The sequence below is a fragment of the Cordyceps militaris genome (genome assembly GCF_000225605.1).
Source record: "Cordyceps militaris CM01 unplaced genomic scaffold CCM_S00001, whole genome shotgun sequence".
Classification (NCBI taxonomy): domain Eukaryota; kingdom Fungi; phylum Ascomycota; class Sordariomycetes; order Hypocreales; family Cordycipitaceae; genus Cordyceps; species Cordyceps militaris.
In genome coordinates this window covers 4,436,361-4,460,614 of record NW_006271969.1, presented here as the reverse complement: position 1 = coordinate 4,460,614, position 24,254 = coordinate 4,436,361, and the positions used below count along the sequence as shown (strand labels likewise).

General features: G+C 46.0%; 7 protein-coding genes across 7 annotated transcripts; 2 read left to right on the top strand and 5 right to left on the bottom strand.

The window, feature by feature from the left end:
* Positions 1-1,038: 1,038 nt before the first annotated feature.
* CCM_01383 (DNA polymerase delta catalytic subunit) lies at positions 1,039-9,894 on the bottom strand (the record flags this gene model as incomplete). Its single annotated transcript, XM_006666539.1, has 2 exons — positions 1,039-1,048; positions 6,578-9,894. The coding sequence occupies 2 exons, from the start codon at positions 9,892-9,894 to the stop codon at positions 1,039-1,041; spliced, it is 3,327 nt and encodes a 1,108-aa protein (XP_006666602.1).
* Positions 9,895-10,606: 712 nt separating this feature from the next.
* On the bottom strand, positions 10,607-12,668 carry CCM_01382 (rhomboid family membrane protein; the record flags this gene model as incomplete). The annotated part of the gene is made up of 3 exons (XM_006666538.1): positions 10,607-11,595; positions 11,649-12,243; positions 12,447-12,668. 3 exons carry the CDS (start codon positions 12,666-12,668, stop codon positions 10,607-10,609), a joined length of 1,806 nt encoding a protein of 601 aa, XP_006666601.1.
* A 1,411-nt stretch (positions 12,669-14,079) lies between these two features.
* On the bottom strand, positions 14,080-14,646 carry CCM_01381 (uncharacterized protein; the record flags this gene model as incomplete). The annotated part of the gene is made up of 1 exon (XM_006666537.1): positions 14,080-14,646. The coding sequence occupies one exon, from the start codon at positions 14,644-14,646 to the stop codon at positions 14,080-14,082; it is 567 nt and encodes a 188-aa protein (XP_006666600.1).
* A 993-nt stretch (positions 14,647-15,639) lies between these two features.
* CCM_01380 (mercuric reductase, putative) lies at positions 15,640-18,780 on the top strand (the record flags this gene model as incomplete). Its single annotated transcript, XM_006666536.1, has 2 exons — positions 15,640-15,938; positions 17,166-18,780. The coding sequence occupies 2 exons, from the start codon at positions 15,640-15,642 to the stop codon at positions 18,778-18,780; spliced, it is 1,914 nt and encodes a 637-aa protein (XP_006666599.1).
* Positions 18,781-19,148: 368 nt separating this feature from the next.
* CCM_01379 (RING finger ubiquitin ligase, putative) lies at positions 19,149-21,674 on the bottom strand (the record flags this gene model as incomplete). The annotated part of the gene is made up of 1 exon (XM_006666535.1): positions 19,149-21,674. The coding sequence occupies one exon, from the start codon at positions 21,672-21,674 to the stop codon at positions 19,149-19,151; it is 2,526 nt and encodes an 841-aa protein (XP_006666598.1).
* A 407-nt stretch (positions 21,675-22,081) lies between these two features.
* On the top strand, positions 22,082-22,508 carry CCM_01378 (Heat shock factor binding 1; the record flags this gene model as incomplete). Its single annotated transcript, XM_006666534.1, has 3 exons — positions 22,082-22,135; positions 22,266-22,368; positions 22,426-22,508. The coding sequence occupies 3 exons, from the start codon at positions 22,082-22,084 to the stop codon at positions 22,506-22,508; spliced, it is 240 nt and encodes a 79-aa protein (XP_006666597.1).
* A 161-nt stretch (positions 22,509-22,669) lies between these two features.
* Positions 22,670-23,842, bottom strand: CCM_01377 (protein disulfide-isomerase tigA precursor; the record flags this gene model as incomplete). The annotated part of the gene is made up of 2 exons (XM_006666533.1): positions 22,670-23,274; positions 23,329-23,842. The coding sequence occupies 2 exons, from the start codon at positions 23,840-23,842 to the stop codon at positions 22,670-22,672; spliced, it is 1,119 nt and encodes a 372-aa protein (XP_006666596.1).
* Between the last annotated feature and the right edge of the window lie 412 nt (positions 23,843-24,254).

The window sequence follows — 24,254 nt, the reverse complement described above, 5'->3', positions numbered from 1 at the left end:
TCTTTAAGGCTTATATTAATAAAAGTAATAGTATAGACTTAGTCCTATATTTATTCTTAGATAAGATCCTTTATAGTCTTACTACTATAAGCCTTAATTAAGATAGAGCTATTTCCTTAGCCTTTTAATAGTAATCTACTAAGATTATTAAGTCCTAGTATATTAATTATCTTTAGCTTCTATTTAACCTAATTACTTTTAGATTTAAGCTTTAGGATATTTAATACCTCCTTTAGTATTAAAGATATAGTACTAAATAATAGAGTAGGTAATAAGGCTATAAAAAGATCTTAACTTATATATAGAAGTTAAGTTACTAATAGTACTATCTACTAAAGGAGTAGAACTTTAAGATAATAAGGAGGATAATAGGCTAAGTATATAATCTTTCTTTTTAAACTAAGTACCTTATATTTATTTAAAGGTAAGAAGTATTTAAGTAAGTAATAGGGAATTCTTCTTACTAAGTAAGTAGTTACTATATACTTTTTATAATAGTTAAGACTATAGATTATAGTAAATAATTTAGTAGGTATATTTAAGACTATAGATTATAGTAAGTAATTTAATAGGTATATTTATTTAGGGGCTATAACTATACTAAGTAAATTTATATTATAATATATATAAAATAAGTATATAAAGTCTATATATAAATTACTAGGTAGGGTATAGTAATAGAATTTCTTTTTCTTTATATAGAATTTTTATAATAAATAGACTTATTAAATATACTCTAGATTAGCTAGAGTTTAAGGTCTTTCCTCTTCCTATATATAAGGAGTTATAAATTTCTTAAGTTTTATAGTAAATATTAGCTTATATAGATAGTAGGTAAATTTAGTAAGAAATTAACACTTTCCTTTATTTTATTAATAGCTTTTATAATATAAGTACTACTAGGCTTATAACCTATTATAACTAATAGGGTATATATAGGGTAAGAGGTAAAGTTGTTATATTATATAACTTCTATCTAGTTATATAGTATAGGTAAGTGCTAAATATACTAGGTAATAGGAGATTATTCTTCTGGCTTTAGAGCTGCCTATTATTAGTATTAGAAAGTAATTTTAAATTAATTTAGAATTTATTAGAATAGACTTTAATCTACCCTTTTATTTTATTCTTTATTTTATTCTATTTTATCTATATTAAGATTAATAAGTATTTAGAATTCTCTATTTTTTTAAGGTAGTGTATTCTTACTTAGTTATAAACCCTAAAGTAATTTTAAAAGTTCCTATAATTTATTTATAATATATTTCTAACTAGTTTTAGGAGCTTTTCTAATAAGTAATAAATACTTTCTAAACCACTTCTTACTTATTTTCTTCTTATAATAGAAGATACTACTTATACCTTATATACTTTTACTAGGAATATTAGTTATAAATTAATTATTAATACTCCTAGATTACTAGAAGGCGTATTATCTATCTACTAAGTTATTCTAACTTTATTATTACTTAAATACCTAGCCTCTAGGTAATTTAGAACTACTTATATTATTTATAGCTTATTTATATAGTAGTTTTAAACCCCTTAGAAAGATATATATAATAAAGGGAGTAATTAGTTCTTAATTACTTACTAACTAATTCCTAGGTTTAATACTGCCTTTACTATAAACAACCACCTAAGTTAATATTTTCCTATTTACTTAGTCTTTATATATAATATATTTTTAAGTATATAGGGGGTAAAGTCTATCTATTATATAATTAAATAGAATATTTATATTACTCTATATTATCTAAGTTATTTAAAGACTTAGTAAAGAAGTAATAATAAAATACCTTTATAATTAAGTAGGTATATTAGGATACTATAAGGTAAATAAAGTCCTAACCTATTTAGAACTAGTTCTAAATTAATTAGATATATCTTTCTTACCTTAATACTCTAGTTTTACCTATTCTATTATTATAGTATTTAATTAAGGAATATAATATAATCTATTTAATTTAATATATATATTATAATATAGATAACTTCCTATCTAGGTATTTTAGTATATTATTATTCTAAATTAATTACTAATTAGTTCTTAGTTATTTATATAATTAAATACTTATAAGTATTTCTTTTACTTAAATTTCTAATAATTACCTAAAAAGTCTTATTTTTATATATATTATAACTTAAACTATTAATTATATTAAAATAAGATTTCTATAATTCTCTATAGAGATTCTATTAAAGAGTAAAAGTAATATTATTTTATTTATTTAAATATAATTTACTACTAATATTATAGTAAGTATAGTCTTTAATTATTTATATTTTAACTAATTATAAATTAGTTTAAAACTACTTAATAAATAATAGTATACTATCTTATCTTCTATATAAAGTAGTTTTTATATTCTTTATCCTATAGTTAGCCTAGGTAGATATAATTATTTTAATATTATATAGATTATATTCTTATATACTAATTCCTTTATTAAAACTATCTTTAGATATTATAGTGTAATTCTAATATCTAGCTATAACCTTTAAGAATACTATAATATCCTTAAGTATTATTTCCTTTTTATTAAGTCTAGAACCGATTTAGAACTAATTACTAATTACTTCCTCTAGTTTTATTATTTTCTAATAAGTATATTTAAGTAATATATACTTATTAGGCTATAACACCTTTATTAACCTACTTAGTTCTATTATATTATAATATAAAACTACTTATAATTATTAAGAAGTCTTAAGCTTTATAATTTCTATTTAGATAGAATTTTATTACCTTAATTATACTCTATTATTAAAAGATAAATACTAAGTAATAGGTATACTATTTATATTAATAATATCCTTTAACTAATTATAAACTAATTATTAACTAGTTCTACTCCCTTTAGTATATTTAATACCTAGAGTATTTAGATAATTACTATATTATTATATACTTCTATTATAACCAACTAGAGAATATCTTTTAAGGCTATTATATAGCTATTAAGGTAGATATTAATTATAAATAACTAGTTAGTAGTAATAACTACTAACTAACCTAGGTATTTTATTTAAAAACTTATAATTAAAGTAAACCTATTTAGAATTAATTTTAAATTAGTCTATTATATTTACTATTTTACTAACTATATTATAGTTATATTACTACTTTATATCTTCTTTAATAAGAATAATACCCCTACTTATAAATATATATACTTTAAAGTATTTATATTATTTAAATAATATTTCTATACCCTAATAAAATAGTAAAGTATTTATAATAAAGGTCTTTATAGTCTTATTTATAATATAGAAACTACCTATTATTAAGGTATATTCCTAATTAGTTTAGAATTAGTTTAGAATTAGTTTTAAACTTATTATATTATAGGATTAGCCTATACCCTCTTTAAACTTAACCTAAAGTATTAGCCTTAGGAATAGCACTTTACCTATATAATCTAACTTTACTAATACTATTTTATAGCTAGAGTTAAATAATATTTTAAGAAAGGCTATTTAATATATAATTAAATAATATTAATTTTAAATACTTTATTTTAAAATAAATACTATATAATCCTTTATACTTTTTAATATAAATAAGTCTTAAACTACTTAAGAACTAGTTACTAACTAATTTCTCTAAAGATCCCCTTAATATAATACTAGGTAAAGTATAAAGTAAATCCTATTATTACTATAGGCCTTAACTTCGCCTTTATAAATATCCTAGAGTACTTATAGAATAATATTCTATAAATAATAAATAGTATTAAATTAAGTTATAACTAGTTTTATATTTAAGGTAATACTTATATAAGCTTATTTAAGGCTTTAGAAAGGTATTTATTCTATTTAACTTTACTTATTCTAACTAATTTAGAATTAGTCTTTAACTATTTAATAAATAATTAATAACTATATAATATTAAAGTATTTATTATAATATAGTATTTTAATACTATATAGATAATCCTTAAGCTTAAGTAACCTATACTATTACTTAAGCTTATATAAGTTATTAATTATATTCTACTTAAAGGTAAAGATAATAAAATATAGGCCTTATACTATTATAATATACTAGCTTTTTTAGGATATTTAGGTATAGTTAAAATACTTAGTATAAATCTTTTTTATAATAAATTATAAACCAATTTAGAAGTAATTCCTAACTAGTTATAGTTAGCCTACTTTAAAATAATTATAAATAATACTATAAATAGTAATACTATAATTAGTAATATTATAAGTAGTAATACTATAAGTAGTAATACTATAAATAATAACACTATAGATAATAATACTATAAGTAGTAATACTATAGGTAGTAATACTATAAGCTATAATACTACTACTAAGTTTACCTTAAACTAGTAATAAGGAGTCTAGATAGTAAGAGTTTAAGTATTATCTTTTTAAATAGGTTTCTAATTAGTTTAAAACTAATTAAATAAACTATTAAACCTTATATATTAATTAAATATTCTTAAGTAGATTTTTAACTACTTTTAATAATACTATAAACTATTAAAAGGATATTAAATAGTATAGAAAAGATAAATAATTAAATAACTAAGATAAAGGAAAGATAGAATAACTAAGAAACTAACTAATTAGTTCTTTAAATTTTTATTATATCTTATAATTCTTATTATATAATACTAATAGGTAGTATTATTTTTTAGTAAGATAATACTTATATTAGATATCTAATAGATTATTAATTAGTTTTAACTATTTTCTATTAACCTATCCTAAATAAGTTAATAGAATTAAAATCCTTTAAAATATTTTATCCTTTTTTTATATTTAGGACTTTTTTAAAGTAGAAGGTATAGGACTTTTACTTATAATAGAGTCCTATTATTCTAATTACTCTATTATAGCCTTAGTAAATTAGCTAGTAGCCTATATAATAAATAAATTAGTTTAGAACTAGTTTAGAATTAATTAAGAACTAATTAGCCTATATACTTAAGATTTCTCTACTATTACCTTTATAGATTAGCTAGTATCCTATATAATAAATAAATTAGTTTTAAATTAATTTTAAATTAATTTTAAATTAATTTTAAATTAATTAGTATACTTAAGCTTAATTATCTTAAGCTATATTAAAGAATTAATTATACTATTTAGTAGCCTTAACTTACTATTATATTATTAATACCCTTATAATTAGTTAATAGATTTATAGATTATAGTATTAAATATAATATTATAGATTTAATTATAAACTTATAGGATATAAATAAAAATAAAGTATAGAATTAGTTAATTAAAATTAGTAATAAATTTTACCTAGATAAATAATTACTTAGTTATTATATATTATATAACCTAGTATATTTAGTAAGTAAATACTATTATTATAATAGGTATAATATAAAGTAAAGTCTTTATAGGATAGTATTTTAATATTTTATTATTATTATTATAAGGAAGAAAAGAATTAGTTATAAATAAATTTAAAACTAATTAATAACTAGTTTTAAAATAGTTTATAAATCTAATAGAGTATTATATAGGGGAAATATCTCTATAATAGGAATATTGTTATACTAAGATATATAGTGTATATTAAGAATTAGTAGGGCTACCTCACCTAAGGGTTGCCACCCTTAGCCGAACTCACTAAGGTACCCTCAGGTGAGATACCCCCTCATTACATATGGGCCTCCCAGCAACAAGAAAGAAAAAAAAGCCCTCATCAGCTCTTTGCCGTTACCGGCGCCACGCCCTTCTTCTTCGGGCTCGGCCGAGATGTTCACACCTAACTAGTTAATAACGCCTCCGGATTCCGAGAGAGAGCTCGAGTCCTAGTTGCGCCCTATTTTTCCCGATAACGACAACGAAGGGGGGGGGACGGCGGGACCGATATCGCATTTTCCCATATAGAATGCCACGCAACGGGCTGAATTCATCGGGCGGAAGAGCATTAAATCACTCGTCAGAATCAATCAAAAAGACGGTAAATGTCTCCTTCATTTCAGCTCGACACGGCATGTCCTTACACGGCATGTCCTTGCAATGGGACCGACCTCGCTTTTGCTGCGCACGTATACCGACATCGCCGCCTCCTACGTCATTGCGTCCAACCCTCCTCGTCAAAATTATCGCATCGTCGCATTATCGCATGACAGCAAGCTACATATTGCCACGACCAAAATAATTCGCCAACGCGAGCGCTCAATGGATGCCCTGCCAGCTTCATGCCATTCGTGTCAGCTCTCGTCCGAGAAACCTCCAAACATCCCATGGCAAGCACAAGTTACGCGATTCAGCAAAGCCCACACACGAGCGAATCCTGCAGCAGCAATTTGCAACGTAACCATCCGTCATGTATCCCTATTGAAAACCCTATAAATGTGTGCCTGTGCCTGCAATAACAAAAACTCCACAATACAACATGATAAATATCTGCCAGTAATTACCCTTTGACCCCCACATAAGCTGAAGATGTAGTCTTTGCTAAGGAAACAACGGAAAAAACAACAAAAACTCGGATGACAGCCCATCGTTGGCTTCTCCCTCTTCATGAAAATAAAAAAGAACGAGACGTATAGCTGAAAAAAAAACCTCCAGATCCGAGTCCAGCAAACCACCTTACCAAACTGCAGCCTGATCCGCGTCAAACCTCGACAACTCCTTGCCCGCGTCCTCGAGATCCTTCTTGGCCTTCATGCGCATGTAAAAGATTGGACAGTCCTTGCTGCTGCAAATCACCTCGCAGTGCATGCTGCCCTGGCAGCGCTGGCACTGCGTCCACAGCCGCCCGAACCGCACCTCGAGATCCGACATGCGGTCCAGCGTGCGCTTGTACAGCTCGCCCACCCGCGGCCCGCAGTCGCCGCACACGGCTCCCTCGCTCTCCGTCTTGCCCTTGAGCGGCCGCTTGCAGCCCATGCACGTCTGCGTCTTCTTGGCAAACTTCATCAGCCCGCCCACCGACGGCGCCGCCACCGAAATCGTCCGTGTGTGGTCTCCCGTCAGCAGCGACCGCGCCTTGGTCTCCCCCAGGATCGGCTCAAAGATGCGCGTCAGCGGCTTGGCCAGCTGGTTGTCCAGGTAGTACTTCGTGTCAATCGGCACGTTGTTCTCGAGCACGTAGATGGGGTCTTCCGACTTTTCAAAGTTCTTGGCCCCCGCCGCGCCTCGGATCATCACATACGCCACACGGTCACCCAGCGAAGGCGCCGAACCGGCGTCACGCTTCTTCATCCGTGCCGCTAGCTCCACGTGCGCTTGCTTGGCCGTGTAGTCTTCCTTTGTCAGGGCTTTGGTAATCACTAGCTTTGACATGTCCACCTTGTTTTGCAAAAGGTCGGCAATCATATCCTTGACGTAGTCCTGAGCACCCTGCACGTCACGGTTGATGAGAATCATCCGCAGCACCTTTTCAATAACCGTTTGCGCCAGCAAGCAGTTATCTCTTCGTACCGTCTCCAGACCCTTTGTGTCCATCTTGTCGTACTTTTCCGTCTTGGTCCAGTACAGACCAGCATAACGCTTCTTGTTGATGAGCAGGTACGGGAAGTAGACCTTTTCGAATTCCAACTTGATGGGCTTGACAAATTTCGACGAAACAAACGCAGCCGCTTCCTCGCCCAGTTTCATCGCCTCGGCCAGCTCTTTGGTGCCAAACTTGACCATGACGGAATCGGTATCACCATAAATTACTTGCGCATCGTGCGAGTATCCGTTGGCAATGCAATACTTCTTCTCAACTTCGTCCTTGGTCCTTTCAATCATTTGGCGACCGAAACTCGTTGTTGAACTAGCAATCGCTAAACATGGTAGCTTTCCGGTTGTAGCACCGGTGAGACCGTAGACCGAGTTGGCAGAAATCTTCAGAGCCAGCTGACGACCGTTCAACACAGCCTTCTTGAACGGGTCTGTTTCAACGGCCAGCTCACGCTTGGCCTGCTTTCTGGCCGACAAAAGTTCTTCCAGAATTTGCGCCAGCAGCCCCTTTCGCTGCTTCGTCGTCACAAACGTGTCGCCGTTGGGAGTGACAATGTAGTCTTCGTCCTTGACCAGATTGAACTGTGCTATTCTGTCTTTTCGGGTAATGAGCGTTGTGTAGCAGAGGTTGTGTGCTTGCATGATACTGGGATACAGTGAGGCAAAATCCAGTGTTGCAATCGGCACGTCATAGTAGCCTCGCGTGGGTTCAATAACTGTCGCACCTTCGTACTGATCATCCGAAGGATCGCCCTTCATGTTGGGAATGACCAATTTCTGTTCCAGGGCTTTACGGAAAAGCTGACTGACAAACTTGATTTGCTGACCACGCGAGAGCAAAAAGTTGAACGGAACACCCGTGACACGAGCCATTTCGGTATAGTTTTCCAGACACGACAGCTTATCCATCAACCTTTGTGGTAGATATGCATCCTTCAAACAGTAAATCGCCAGACGTCGACGATTCTCCGGCGTTCCGTTGAAGAGCTCTGTAATCATGGTGTGGTGGACATCTTCCTTCTGTTCGCCGAGGAACTGAGCGCAGACTGAGTTTAGCGTATAACTACGCAGTTGGTGATCACGTTGAATCAGTTGAAGCAGATCTAGCTGCAGGCGGCCGTTGGTATTCGTCGCCTTTGTATCTCGGTTACCGATCTGTTTGCTGGAAAAGCTGGTATCCTTAACTCTGGATGGAATGCTGGGTAATCGAGTCCAGTACTCGAAGCCGTTGACCTTGAGGTGCTTGGCTCGGTTGATGAGATATGGAAAGTCAAAGTTGGCAATATTGTAGCCAATGATGATATCGGGATCGACCTTGATAAGAAATTGCTGCCACTCGCTCAGCATCTTGGCTTCCTTCTCGTATTCGAGGACTTGGGTGGCGACAATGGAACTGGTTGTATCGAGACAAAAGACGTTTCTGACGAATGGCTTCTTTTCACCATACCGGGTAACGACGTTGGCAATCTGAATGACGGGGTCATGTTCAGGCTCTGGGAAGATGCCCTTTCGGCCAGCGCACTCGATGTCAAAAGACAGAATACGGAGTGGCGCCATCTTGGCCCAGTCGCCTTCCGGCTTGTGTGCGACGAGATCGTGGTGGTTGATTTCGGCCTCGATTTGGCAGTTGGATTGCCTCATGTGCTCAGGGATGAGTTTATATGTGTTCGCCGGCGCCTCAACCCAGGCCATGCCTTGTATCTTGCAGTCAACCATGAAGCGCAGGACGTATTGAATATTGTCGTAAGTCATGATGCCGCTGTCACTGCTGCCCCACATGCCCTTCCAGTTGGCGTTGCCGGCCTCGATTGTCGATCGGACGCTGTTGATAAATTTGGGGTCGGTGACGGTAATCTGCAGGAACGGGTTCTGAACATTGCCATTGAAGCCAAACATGTCTTCACGCAGACGCAGCACCACCGAGTGGATCGCGGGTTGGTGCTGCGCGAGCTGCTGCTCCAGGAACACCTTGAACGCTCCGCAGTCCTTGGGTTGAAAGGACGTCGGCGCGGGGACGTATAGGTAGTGTCTGAAGTCGGTGACGTGGAGCATGACCGAATGGCCCTGTTCGGTGACGCCAAACAGCTTGACCGTGGTGCGACCCCCGTTTAGCGTACCCTCTTCGGCATCGATGGACTGGAAGCATATGCTATCCTTTGTGGTGTCGAGGGCCTGGAGCGCCGGGCGGTCCCACGCCTGGTCCTTTTCTGTATTATTCTGCTTGCGCTCGGAAATGTCCTGGCTGAGCTTCTCGAGCACCTCGGACTCGAAGACGCTCTTGGGCTGGCTGGAGCCCAGCAGCCTGGAGCGCGGGTCCTTTTGCGACGACGAAAATACAGCTGGTGAAGACGAGAAGATGTCCGTCTTGCGCTTCTTGGCGGACGAGGGCGTCGTGGGCGGCATATTTCGCCCAGTCTTGGACTCACCCAGCACCCGCTTCTGGGGGAGGACCACGGTCGCCATCGCTCGCTCTGTACTTCTGTACTTGTTCGGGGGGAAGGTATCGACCAATGGTTGTAGAAATCAAAAGAGGTTCAAAGCTCGTATGTCATGAACGAGGCGTAAGAGCAAGTCAATCGCCAGCACTGTTGTTGGAGTTGGGTGCAATGATGAAAGGCAGTTAGTGGATTTGATGGGCAAAAAGTACACGCCAATTGGCTTGACACGCTGGTTTGGGACAGCACTTTAGAGAGAGACGCGCCTTTCACACCTCGACGTGACGGATCCACTTAAAGGTTAATAGGCTCCACGTGATTGCGCGAGACGTCAACAGCGAGATCCGGCGACACACGATGATGGATAAAAGTGAGTCACTTGACTTCTACTTTGTCGAATTGGCAATTGCTGTTGCTTTTGGACTGTAGAACATATCTGCGCTGTGGTTTTCGAAAATATGTCTGGGAGCATCAGTACCTCGGCATGCAAGTGGCTCTGATCGCTTAACGCTTCGCCCGATTTATGACACTGTTACAGTCTGAAGCAGGGTGTATAATTATTTTTCAGCTCTTCGTTACAATTTTAGGTCTGGGCATCTATACATGTATGGTGACCAATGTCATAAAATTCATTGCCCAATCAAACGCCAACGCTGTGCAGGAATGCCGACCTTGGTAGGCAATGCAAGTGATAAAAACAGCAAATGTAGAGTATCCAAACCAAGTAACTTGCGCGGCAATTAAGACGAGTTCTTAATTGCGCCAAGCTCACACCAGTCCTTGATGGGTAGGCAACTCAGATACTTGCACCAGCCACATTGCTCACCAAGCTTATAAAAGTTGTTGAGCAATACAATGAAAACGGCAATGATGGTGATGAGAACAGCAGCTCGTACAATCCACCAAGCCCACCAAAGCGGTTTTCGTCCCTTGAAGAAGCCAACCGGGCTCTTAAGGAAGGCCGGATGTACCCCTGTGCCGCCTTGGACAGCGGAATAAGTTGTGCCCTCATCCAAGCGCCTTCGTAGGGCATTAGGAGAGTGTAAAACACAGATTCCAAGCGCCAGTCCCATGAGAAAACCACCAATATGCGAGAAATTGTCTAAGCCAGGCAAGAGGCCAAGAACAAACGCAATTACCATATCCAGAATAATGAACATCAGGTCCTTGACAGGGCTGCGACGCTCTGACCAGGAGTAGAGCAAATCCAAAAGTGTAAGTGCGATAATTCCAAACAAGGAGCCGGAAGCACCAGTAGAGGCAATACCAGGGGCGGCGAAATTACCACCCATGACAAAGCCAAAAATACCAGCGCTCATATACACAAGAAAGAAGCGGACAGATCCAATGGCCTGTTCCATTTCCTTGGCCACTGTCAGTTGAAGAAGTAGGTTGAATCCGATATGAATGATTCCGGCGTGCATGAAGATGGGAATAATGAATCGGTACCACTGATCGGGTGCTGGGTGCTGATCCGCGTTTCCGTCGAAGACGGGATCGGGTACACCTCCGAAGCCACAGAGTGTGGAGAGAGGGCAGATTTCGGTGTTGGTCGTAGCATTCGGGCAAAGGAAATAAATTGGTCGGTCGGCTGATGCACCCTGAATAGCTTTGATGTTGTGCATGCAGGGCGCGTATCGAGCACCCATGTTGATGAGCACTTGCGTCGAGGGGCCAATCATGGGATTGAATTGCGGCTTGATCATAATGGGAGAGCCCGTCATTAAGCCTAAAGACAGCGTTAGCGGAAACTTGACGCCAGAACAGCGGGAAGCAACTGACCATTTTTTACGATCTCGGCGATAAATACAGCGGCCTGGACCAAGCTGAAGAAGTATACAACAAAAGGGATTCGTTTCTTGTCCGAACCGAGCATTCCCAGCTCTCCCACACGGACCTTGCCTCTACCTGTGCGCGATCGTTGCCCAGGGGCGGCCGAGGCATCGTAAACATGATCAGTGGCTTCGCCGCCCTTCATCGGGCGGTCTTGCAGAGGAATGTCCTCTGCGATATTTGGTCTGGAGGACATGGGCGAGGCTCCGGCCTGGCCATAGTAGCCGGTATCTTGGTAGAGGCCAGGCTGCGAGGTGCTTCCGCCCGGCACGCTGCCTTGTCTCGAGTTTGGCGGGTAGGTGTGGTCGTCGAAGACGGTATCAAACGGCGACGGTCGGCCGGGTTGGTTCTGAGTGTGCTGTGTGTTGTAGTCGTAGTCATAAGCGGGCTGGCTGCCATGGTACTGCGGCGCAGGCGTTGACGACTGAGAATACACATGCAGCGATTCGGGGTCGTAGTATGGCTGTTGCGTTTTACCGCCGCCGCCGGAATACGGGTAGCCACCCGACGCCATAATGTCGATGGCTCGTCTTTCCCTCGGGCACTGTAATGCAAAGATAGGGGAGCAGGCTGGAGCTCAAATGCCAGTCAAGGGGTATGAGATGGGCGATGCAGAAACAAAGGTTGAGCGGCGCGTGGGATTTGTTCGCGAGCGACGAGGACCCAGTCGGGCGGACGGTTAGAGGAGAGTTTGGTTAGTGCCTGGGGGTTGGTGGGAGGAGCCAGACGCTAAGAGGTAAAGTTCACAGCGGAATGGACGGCCTGCAACGCGTAAAATTGCAGGCGTGTGCTCGTTTCAGAAGCGTCCTGTACGGCAAATTGTAGCTGGGGGAGGAGTATGTGTGACACTGTGTACGGTATTGACTGAATGGACAGGAAGAAGATGGATGAAGGCAGCTGAGCAAACGAGAGCGATGATGATGAAGGAGCCAGGTAATAACTGAACAAGGTCAATTCGCAGGGGATCATGATGGGCAGTACAAAGCCCCATCGAGGCTCCAACGACAGAGAGGGCCAAGACCCAAGGTGCCTGACTGACGCAACAAGTGTCCACCCGCGGCTGTGTCCTCATTGATGATGGTAGCCATGGGAAGCCATAATGTCGTAGAGGTACAAGGCTTTCGATGTACATCTTGGTGAGACACAAGGTACCATCATGGCCAGCGCCACTGTGTCAAGTCGGCGGGAGTGGCTGGGCGGGCTCTTCTGAGGCGCAGCTAACACAAGACTATTTTTGGACATTTAGGTATGTACATAGTTACGCCAGCCACTCCCACTGTTCAGTACTGCCATTGCCAAGTAATACCGACAGCTCAGCGCATAAATGCCGTATTCCAAGTGTCGCCAGCCACGCATGCGTCTTTTTTACTTGGGTACTTTGGCCGCCGTACCTTAAAACTACACTTGATTGGCAAATTTCAATCGGAATGGAGATAGAATTGGAGAAAAGAAGGAATGAAACTATTTATTCTATTTTCGGTAGAGCCAAAGCCTCGCTGTAGCTTCTATTGATGTCGTTCTACTGGTAGGCGTGGTCAGGCGATCACCATAGGCGTCATTTGTGGCGTTTGTGCAGCCTCGGAAGATTCTCTTGCTACTGTCGTCGGCAGGACGATCGTTTTAACCATTGTCAGAACGAATTACTGAACGCGAGCAGTCTGTCGTGCACTTTCTGCTGTGGCCGCCATCCTGAGAACACTCCCGTTCTTTTCTGCGCAACTTTGCAAGAGGTTGAGGTGCCTATATCGTCTTCTCGCAGGAGACCTTGCGCTTTTTCCAACGCCGCATCGACAGGAATAGGCTCGGCAATAAGCGGCGGACCAAATTGTTGAATTGGATGTTCATTATGGGGAAAAGGCGTACATGACGTATTGCTTTGAAAATGGTGACTCTCCACTCGGCCAATGCGTTCGCATATTTCGATGTACCAGGCGCCTAAAGCTACAGTGGTAACTTTGACATTTCTTCTGTCTTGAAATCGGTACAAGTACGGAGTTCCCTGTCGCCCTCCACATAATATGTCGGAAATTTACGGATGAGCATCCAATTTTACGGAGCATGGAGCAGTTACTGATACAAGGATGGGTGAGGTTTTGTACATCCGTCTCGCTCTTCGACGGCGTGTGATCGAAAATCAGTCTAGCTGCCGACACACCTATGCTCGAGATGTATGTACCATTAGATTTTTTTGGCATATATACATAGTACTTTACATTGATCGGTGATGTTCTGCAAGAAATTCGTACCCTGCGCCTTCCGCTTTGTGTGACAGTGGTCTGATTTGTTGTTGTACATGGTGTTACATCGTCCATTCGATTGCCGCAAATCAAAATTGTCTGTTGTAGCGGCGTCGACTTCTTCTTCCGCGAAAACGACCGTCTTATTTCTTGCCCTCGTCCGAGTCGTCTGGTTTCGTCGACTCCGTCTCGTCATTTTTCTTGGTGCTGCCCCAGTTGCCGCTGAACACGTCGGCAATCTGCTCCATTATTATGTCGCTCATGCCCTTGCCCTCTTCAAAGCTCTTTTGGTGTTCCTCTGCGCGCTTCTCCTTCCAGTTGTCCTTTTCACCGCCCATCCATATATTCTTGATGATGCTGTCCTTGTCATGGCCAGGCGGCGGCAGACCCTTGGCGGCCGCCTCGCGCTCCTTGTGCTCCTTGAGCAGGCGCTGCGTGCGTTGGGCGCCCTCGGGTAGGCCATTGTCCAATGCCGAGGACACGCGGTTGTTGAATCGATCGTAGATGGACTCGCCAGTGTAGGATTTGCAGAGATGGTTCGTGGAGAGCGAAAAGGTGGCGGCGAGAGCAAGAAAGCGCAGGTCCATCTTGCGCGGCGGTAGCAGCATGATGAGCGGCGTGCCGACGGCGAAGACGAGGGCAACATTGTCGATCAAGGGGTTCTGGGACGGCCGTCGGGGCGGCTCGGGCTGCGCGGTCGTCGTGGCCATGATGCCAGGCTCTCAGTCCAGAGCTTTTCTCGTGTCGATTGGTATTCTGTGCAGAAAGTCTTGCAGCGCGGTATGGCCCGCGCCCGAAAAGTTGCCTCGGCGCGCAGTGTCTATTGTCCAGGCGGGTGGGCGCTTTGATCTGAATAGGCTGAACGGACGAGGTAAGGGCGGTAGCAAAGCAATGAAGCTGGATGGGCGAAATCTTTGGACGATAGAAGTCTAATCTCTGTGATTTCGGTGTCGTAGTACTTTGTCGGCTTGTAATTTGGTCTCGGTAGAAGCTGGCGAGGATGAGATACAATTAGGTAGGTAGCTGCGAACAATATTTTAGCAAATGTTGACGATGTTGTTCTACTACCTACTGTGGGGCCAGGTGGTGGTGCCCCAGCAGACGGTGTGCAAATCATTAGAGGTAGCAAAAGAAAAGGCATAGCTAAATTGATTCAACAAAGAGTAACTAGTGCTATTGGCAGGAGATGAAAAACATGGCGCACTATGAAAATGGAATAGGATTTTTTTTTCATTGTTTTTCATCAGTACATCAAGGTAGTATCAAGTTGTCATACTGGCGGCAGCTACTAACCTACTGGCCCTTCTCAAAACGTGCAGGCTTCCAAGCGGTTTGAGCAAATGGCGGAGAGTGGCTGCCATTGGGTGCATTCAGGTCAAGCACCTACAAACTGAGACTGTGAATGATTGTTGACGGTGTTATAGAGGATTTGAGGACAATGCCAACATGTACTGCAACTTGGTTCGAGAGTCGAAGATGGCATATAACTAAAACGGAATTGTGCACTGGTGGTGGATGGCGGTTCACGATCGTGCAAGGGATGCTGGGGACGGCCCGGACGGGCGAGATTGGGATGGTCTAGTTAATATTGAAGCTGGGGGTTGAAAGGTCTGAGCGACTGCCGTGGACGATATCGCCCGGCACTTCGTCGTATTCTCGAAATGTCTCCATTTCCCCAACTCAAGGTAGCAGTTTTTGCAACCATGGACATCGTGAGACCTTCACTCTCGGTTACGAGCTCCTTTCGAGGACTTGTTACTTTGATGTTACAAAAAGTGAACAACTGCATCGGAAGCCCGGAGGTTAAAATTATTATTAACTGCATGACACTATTACCCAGCTGCAACCGGGCTGGCGGGTGGGCGTCAGAGCTTGAGCACCACAGCGCTACCAGCCGTCTCGTTATTGGCCGTTTCCAGCGGGCATCCCACTACCGCCCACTAATACCTACCTGTAGGAGGTACCTCTTAGTAGGTGCCTACCTGAAGTCTACCAGGTATTGGTACGAAATTCGGCCCTCCCCCCTGCCTTACCTAAGGGACCTACCTACCTAGGTAGGTAGGTACCTATAACTACAGTAACTTGATCATTCTCGCTCCAGTTGCTCACCTTACTTTTGCACCTAGGTAACGAGCTCAACAAGGCTCGCTTTCTTGCTGCTTGCTGCTTTCCGCTCTCTGCTTGCAACTTGCTCGTTTGCATGCTCTCGTCCAGCAGCCAATCATCCTTCTCACCATCCCACCATCCCACCATCTCCTTCAACTCCACTTACGCTCCAAGTCTGCCGATCTGCGGCAGTTCAACGCTTCTGCATCGTCATTCCACGTCCTCATCGAGAACTCGCCTCCAAACCAAACGACATGCCTCCTGCATGACCATCCGAGTCGCCGCAATCGCTTTACGACGCTGATTCACGCCAGAGGACTGTCTGGACCTACGCACCTCGGCTTCCTGACATTGCGCGCAACAATATTGCTTCCAAGCTCCACCGCGTTCTTCTGTCTCGACCTCCCCGCTCCTATATTTCTCTCCCGCCATTTCCTCCTCTCATCGTCTTGTTTGCCGCCTGCGTCTCTAACCAAATCATGGCCCTTCAATATAATCCTTTATTTATCCCGCAATCTCCAAACTAGATCCCGCCTCTCGCCCAGCCCTCCCGTCTTCAATGTCATAGCATACCCCTTCCACACGACAACATGTCACTGTCGCCCGCCAACCCGTCGAGCTCCCAGAGTGGTGGCCCTCAGCCTTCCAACAATCCCAATAGCTCCAAAATATCTTCCGACCATGTACCTCTAGCGACCAGCTCAGACCAGCCGGCTAAACGCGGGAGGAGGAGCAACCCCAAAGTCAAGACTGGGTGCACCAACTGCAAGTGAGTCTAGCCTTGGCATTACCGCCTTGTTCCCGCTTACCTCTTGTTTCAGTCTTGCTTACAATCACTTCCCTCCAATAGGAAACGCAGAATCAAATGTGACGAACAGCGCCCAGAATGTACCCAATGCGCTAGAAGCGGCAAGACATGCACGGGCTATCCGCCTCCCAGTCGCCATGCGCGCCCAATCATGGATATCCGCATCGCCCCAAAGCCGCTGGCCGCGATGCAGCCGGCTCCTTCCCCTTCGTCAGGTGCCATGCCGCATCCCACGGGCATAAGTATGCTTCAGAAACAAACAGTCTTGCCGCCTCGTCGTGCTGGCCGACGTCGAAAGACCGTGGAGCAATACAGTGCACTGTCTGCTGCCGCAATACCTCTGGCGCTGCATCGTCCATCCATAGCTCTGCCACTCCAGCCTGCCGAAATCATGTACTTTGAGCTATTCCGACTACACACAGCCTCTCAACTCTCCGGCTACTTCAACTCCAACTTTTGGACACAGCGAGTCCTGCAAGAATGCCACAACGAAAGCGCTGTTCGTCACTCCGTCGTTGCCCTCGGCGCCTTATACAAGACTCTGGAGCTATCCTTTGAGGCTCCATACGATGTTGATTTGCAGTACCACAGTAATTTCATCATGGCCCACTGGCAGGTCGCCGTCAAACAATACTCCGAAGCTTGCAACGCCGTCTTGTCCATCAAAGGCGACACTGTCTACAGCCACAATACACGTTTAGTTGCCATCATACTCCTAGCATGCTTTGATTCCTTTATAGGTGATCACAAGCAAGCAATCATCCAAATTCAAACGGGCCTCGGCATCTTGGGGCAGTTACAAGGACGTCGTTCAACAAATCTTCTGACAGCCTTAGATGACACCCCAGACGAACTGGTCACCCTCTTCGGTCGTCTCGCCATCCAAGCAAAGTCGTATGACCTTGCTTTCCACTTCCCTCAACCCTATGTCATCAAGCTGGGTTCCACAACAGAGCACCCCGACTCTCCGCGGTCTGGCAGAAGCTCGCCCTCGGTCATTGGCAGCCCCCCAAGGGAGGGCGTCTTTGAGACGTTAGCCGAGGCGCGATTAGCCTCTGATAAACTGTGCATGGCGCTGATGATGTTTGTCGAGCAGCTACATGCCGCCAAAACAAACCCGAGCTACGTTCTCCCGGCGGCCTGGAAAGTATACGGCATGGGTCTAAAAGATCGTCTGACAGCTTGGTCTGATGCGTTCGAACCCATCCTGATGTCACGTTACAACCCAGATATGCCATACATTGAAAGGGCGGGCATTGCTGCGCTCAAAATGTCGCAGATCAACACAAACGTCATCTTCCTCATGCTATTTTGCGACAATGAAATGCAGTTTGATTCCTTCAATCCTCACTTTAAAATGATTGTCGATCTCGGGTGGGAAGTCGTCGGCGCCGACGAGTGCAGGTTCGCCGCCGAGTTTTCCGCACAAACGCCCGGCCAGCCGCAGTACGCCCACGGCACACGCGGCGCCTTCAAAGCGGGAAAGTACGGCGCAGGCCGCCTGAAGCCCAGCTTTTCGGCCGAGTTGGGCATCGTGCCACCGCTATTTGTCGTAGCGACCAAGTGCCGCGACCCCTGGCTGCGACGTCAGGCAATCCAGCTGCTCAAGAGCAGCGCCCGCCGCGAGGGCATGTGGGACAGCGAGCTCACCTCCAACATCGCCACCTGGGTCATGCAGCTCGAGGAGCAGGGCGTCCCTGGTGGCGGTGCCGCCGGTGTTCCGCCCGCGCTTGACCCGCGCAACCCCATGGCCGGCTACACGGACGCCCAAGGCGTCGTGCAGCGCACCATTCCCGACGATCGCCGCATCATGCTCAAGGCTGCAGATTTTGATCTCCGCTCGCGCTATGCAGACATTATCGTCGGCACACGCGCCGTATACAATGGAAGTCTGGATGTGCGCCTTCAGAGGACGCGCATCACCTGGTAGAGTCGCGTTCATGTACCACAACAGTATACCCGTAACATAGCCCATCTGTCCGTTGTATATATAATACAATTCCTCGTCTGAGCCCGATGCTCAGACTCTCGACATGAAGATTTGAAATTTGTGCACAAACCCGCACCTTCGTCGACTACATGTCCAGTCGCAGCCATCAGGGTCAGTACTGATTCACAGATACCATATGACATCACTAGAAAGTGTTTATACAATTATATTCGTAAATATGATACATTCATCCAATGCAAATTTGCCGCGTGAGAATTGCCACACAAGGCCATGTAAATATAGCATCGCTTCCTTGCCCCAACTACAAACAATGATGTGCCAGCGGGCTCCGTTCTCATTTAAAATTCTTACAAAGGAGGCAAGTCCTCTCTGCATATAGGGCACTGCAGCCGAAACTTCATCCAGCTCTCCAGGCACGGCGTGTGAAAAATGTGCCGACACGGCGTGACCATGTACAAGCGTCTCGCAAACACGCTCGCGACGCCGCCGCCGCTGCCATCCTCATCCCCGCCGGCGCGCACCACGGGCACCTCGAGAATCTCCTGACAGATGGAGCAGTCAATGACGTGTCGCGCACCGCTGCCCTGCCGGGCCTTGTCGCTCGTCGTTGCGCCAGCCGTGCTGCTCCGCCGTCGCGGCCGATCCTGCGCGGCCGACACCTCGTCAGTGGAAATCAGGCCAATGGGCAGACCGCCGGCCTCGACATTATCCTCGCGCAGCACGGGGTGGTAGTCCCAGGCCTCGGGGAGCCAGCGGGCGGGGACGGCGAAGCGCGGGCCGAGGACATCCTGCGCGCCGAGCAGCACAATCTGCAACCAGACCCAGGCGGCGAGGACGGCAAAGGCGCGGGGACTAGTGCGCGCAAAAAGGAAGTTGTCCGTTTTTAGCCAAAAGTACGCGACCGGCGTCACGCGCAGCAGCGACTGGCCCAGGACAAAGGGCCAGGTGAGGGCGCGGCGGCAGTTACGGATGGCGTTGCGGTGAATCTGCGGCACCCACAACGAGAGGTAGGCAAGGGCGCAGAGGTCGAGGTAGGTGGCACGCGCCGACGGGTACCACGTCGACGAGGACAGCGTGACGAAGCTGATGATGAGGCTCGCGAGGACAAAGCGCCCAATGATGGCCTGGAAATTTTGCCGCGGTGAGGCGGATGGGGGTGTGGTGGTGGTACGGCCGGGGAGGGCGGCAGCACCGTCGGTGATATCGGCGTCGACGTCGCCGTCGAGGGCCACGATGACGGGCTGTACGGGGAGACTGTCGACGCGACCGCCAGCTGTGACGGGGCCGGGGAGCAGGGAATTGGATGGGATTGTCGCAGGCGGAGCGGGAGAGGCGGTGTTGGTAGACGGCTCCGAGCGCGGATGGTTCTCTGGGAACTGGACCTCGTAAATCTTGGCGAGGAAGCTGCCACCAATCGTCATGGATAGAAAGGCCGCAAACATGAGCGCCATGGTCGGCAGGAACGTGGCGCGGGCTGACGACACCCACGTGGCCGAGGCGGTAAAGGTGATGCCATCGACCATGACCATGGCGCCGACAGTGCCGAAGCTCACGCGGCCCATGGTAGACGGCGTGTACGTCTCGCGCATCTGGTTCTTGAGTAAAAATACCTGGCCAAAGACGACGCACGCAAAGATAAGAAGCCACGTCTTGACGCGGTGCGTCTGCACCTCGGCCTTGACACCTGCAAGGTGGTTGGCCTCGCCGGGCGGGTGCGTGGGCGGGCCCTTACTTTCGAGGAAGAAGGCGCAATCGGGCGAATATACGATGGTCGACATGCGCAGCGGGGGTATTTGGCCGACTGGTGCGCCTTGTGGCGCGGCGAGCTCCTCCTCAATGGCGCCAATGAGTCGCGCGAGATCGAGATTGTCCTTGGCGGCGGCGCCGCCGCGCAGGCGATCCCGGTCCGGCGGGTGCACCTGCGCGTACAAGACGTACTCACACTGCGGCGCGGGGCTGAGGAGAAACTGCGGGTTGCTCTGAACCTCGGAACTCCACGGCATGGTCTGGTCCGCGTAGACATTCTTCTCCTTGCTCGTGAGCACGGTATTCAAGCGCTGCGTGAGCAGTGCCTTGCTGGACTGGAAAAAATCGGGGCCGGGCGTCAGGTGCGGTAAGCCAAAGATTCCCTCAAACTTTTCGCTCGTCGTCGTCATCAGCACGACGCCCTGCCGCGGCCAGTGCACGCCCCAGAGGCGCATCTCCCACGTCGACTGCGAGCCCGTCGTGTCCTCGAGCGACAGCGCGCCCTTGACGTTGCGGATTAGCCCGCCCGATAGCGGTGCCTGGTCGCGCGGCAGCTGCTCGTACGCCGTCGTCGTCTTGTTGCCCTCGAGGTGCAGGTGCATGCGGCCCGACTGGCCCGTCAGGTTGCGGCCCCAGCTGATGTGGTCGCCGATCCAGTCCATGTCGGGCACGCTTTGGCTCAGGTTGTAGCTTGTGTAGCTGCGCATGGCGCTCCCCGGTTGGTACACCCAGTCGCCCTCTAGGGTGCCGGAGGCTGTCGCCCAGACTGGCTCCCCTTCGGCCGTATCCCACAGGGGCGGCTTATCCGGCGCAGAGGACACTGCGTGCCGGCTCAGCTGTAGGCTCTTCTTCCTGAACTGATCAAGGTCTTCCCAAGCAAATCCGTCGATTTCTCTGAATCCCGTAATGTTGACAAAGGCCGGTGCCTCCTTTTCGCTCGGTGCGAAGTCCCCCCACTGCGTGCCGTTGAGCACCTCGAGAGCATCGCGGTGCCGCGCCAATCGACGCGCGGCAATGACGGAAAGTAGAGGTCCCGTCTGCCCGACAATGTCGCCCATGGGCATTAGCAGCCATATCATGAGTATGAGAATAGCCAGGCTCGCCCCGGTCTGTTGTCGTGGCGGCATCGTAATGGCGTCGTTAGGTTCGCAATCGAGGGGTCGGCTTCGTGATTTCTTTGGTCTGTACTAGAACCACCACTCTATTGTATGCTCATCTTCGGCGGCATCTCGCTTCCTTGGATTTGGCCCCGGTAATCGCCTGAGGGCCTGTAGAAATATCGACCGACAATGTTGGGTACCTAGGTATGTAGTTGAAGATAAAAAGATCAAGAACGGTACACGAGGCACTGCCGGATGACGCTAGAGAAGCACATGGAGCAGCTTCAGTGGAGCAAGCGCTGCTCGGCTACCCGCCGGTGCCGCCTGCGCGCATCGTGTGCCAAACCTGGAACCATCCAACCATCCACTCTTCAAGACGGCGTTAAACCCGAATTTCAATCGTGCTAATGCGTGCTTGGGAACCCGCCGCAGCTATGGCAGATATGGATTCAGAGAATCGCGATTCCGAAACGCAGATGCGAAATAACGTGAGACAACCCGAAAACGCTTCGCGCAAGCGTTGCACAGGTCCAAGCTTCCACGGCCCAGCAACAGCTCATTTCGGCAACGGCTCTTTATTGATTTCAATTTCACTGACTGGCACAATGGCTTTGATAGTCTGGTGATGACGCGCGCACAGAATTCAACGCTGCGGTAGAAGAGCTCCTCAACACCATCCAGAACAAGTTTGCTGGTGTATCTTCAGAAATATTTGCGAAGCGTGAGTTTTCAAGAACCGACCGCCCACTCGGTTGGTTTATTCACTGACAATGTGCAGTGGATGACATGTCATCAAGGTTGGACAAGCTGGAAGCAGAACTACGCGAAAATAACTCCAAAGACAACTCCTCCAAGCCATAGACGCGCTGGCGCTTCTTGTGTGGTCGTATCATAGAACGATAGTGGACATTTCATGATTACAATCTTCAAACGGTTATAGAATTACGCTTTTGATTCATTCATTTCTAAATGCCCATTTTTCAGGCAACTGTTGTGGTATACATTCAACAAGTATCGCTGCTCTACAGCTCATCCTTCACTTCCTCGATCTTTTCGGCGACATCCTCGACAAACTTCTTGAGGATGTTGGCCTTGGTCTTGATCTCGTCGCGCTTGGACGGGGCGAGTCCGCCCTTGGTTAGGATGCTGTCGAGTCTGGTCGACTCCTTCTTGACCCAGCCCTCGTTCTGGCTGAGCTTGTCAAAGACGCGGACATAGTACTCGGCGTACTTGAGCTCAGCAGCCTCCTTAAACTTGCCGGCCTCCTTCTTCACTTCGGCGGCGACTTCGGTGAGCGTTGCCCCGCCTGTCAGCTTCTTAACGAGAGCGTCGAGGGCGGCAATGGTACCTGCGCTGCCGTCGAGTTCGCCGCCGGGAAGACGGTGGGTACCGGCCTTTTCATTGATGTATTGTACAATGCCGGCCTCGGTGCGGGTCGCGTCGCAGTCGACACCCTCCTTGTCACCAGCAGCAAAGAACTTGATGGTGGGGTAGGACTTGACACCAAACTCGTCGGCCACGGCCTTGCTGTTGGGGGCCTCGGCGTCGACCTTGGCGATGACTACGTTCTTGTCGTTGGCGAAATCGGAAGCGACAAGCTCCCAGATAGGGGCGAGCTTCTTGCAGTCTAGTAGTTCTAGTTAGCAACATGGCCAAGGGTCCCAATAATATGGCAGCTTACGTCCGCACCACTGAGCAGTAAAGGCAACGAGGACGTGCTTGTCACCGCCAACTATCTCTTTGAAGGTGGTGTCGTGGAGCTCCACAACCTCGGAGGGGAGCTCGAGCTTCTTCTTGGCCTTGACGCCAGTCTTCTTGGTGATGAACTCGGTCAAGCTCTCGAGGTCGCGGCCGGAACCATACTCCTCGGGCTTGTCGCTCTTTCCGTCAAAGTATTTGAGCGTGGGGAAACCCTGGACGCCAAAACGCTTGCCGAGGTCGCGCTCGGCGTCGGCGTCGACCTTTGCAATCTGTACCTTGTCCTTGGCGTGCTCAAAGACACCGGCGAGCTCCTCGTAGATGGGGGCGAGAGTCTTGCAGTGGCCGCACCAGGGAGCAAAGAACTCGACGAGGGTGGGCTTGCCTGATTTTAGGACCACATCGTCAAAGTTGCTGGGGATGAGGTCGATGACGGCGGACTTGGCGGCGGCGGTGGCGGCCAGAGCTCCGCAGAGGACAGTCTTGAGTAAGACCATTGTGAATTGGGTGTTTCTGTAAGTAAAAGAAATCAATTGTCAGTTTGTGAGTCAAGACTGAGTCAAGACACTCAATTCAGATTGGGTAATCAAATTGATGCAAGATGGCTGCTTGCGTACGCAAGTCAAGGGGATTTCTTACAAATATACGAGCTTCTATAACACGTATGGCATAGCGAAGTGGCCCCCGTTCAACAATCAGAGCTCCCCATTCAGTGACACACTAGTTAACTAAGGGGCCCGCTCTTGGAGGATATTATCAGCACGTGACGATAAGACACCCTTTCACCTTCAAGGTTCGGACCCACGTGACCGTTCGGATAGTGGACCGTTGTCGGTGGGCTGGGGTTGGCAACCCTCCAATCGGTTGCCAGAATGGGGCGAAGGAAATTCACACAAAAATCACGCCCAC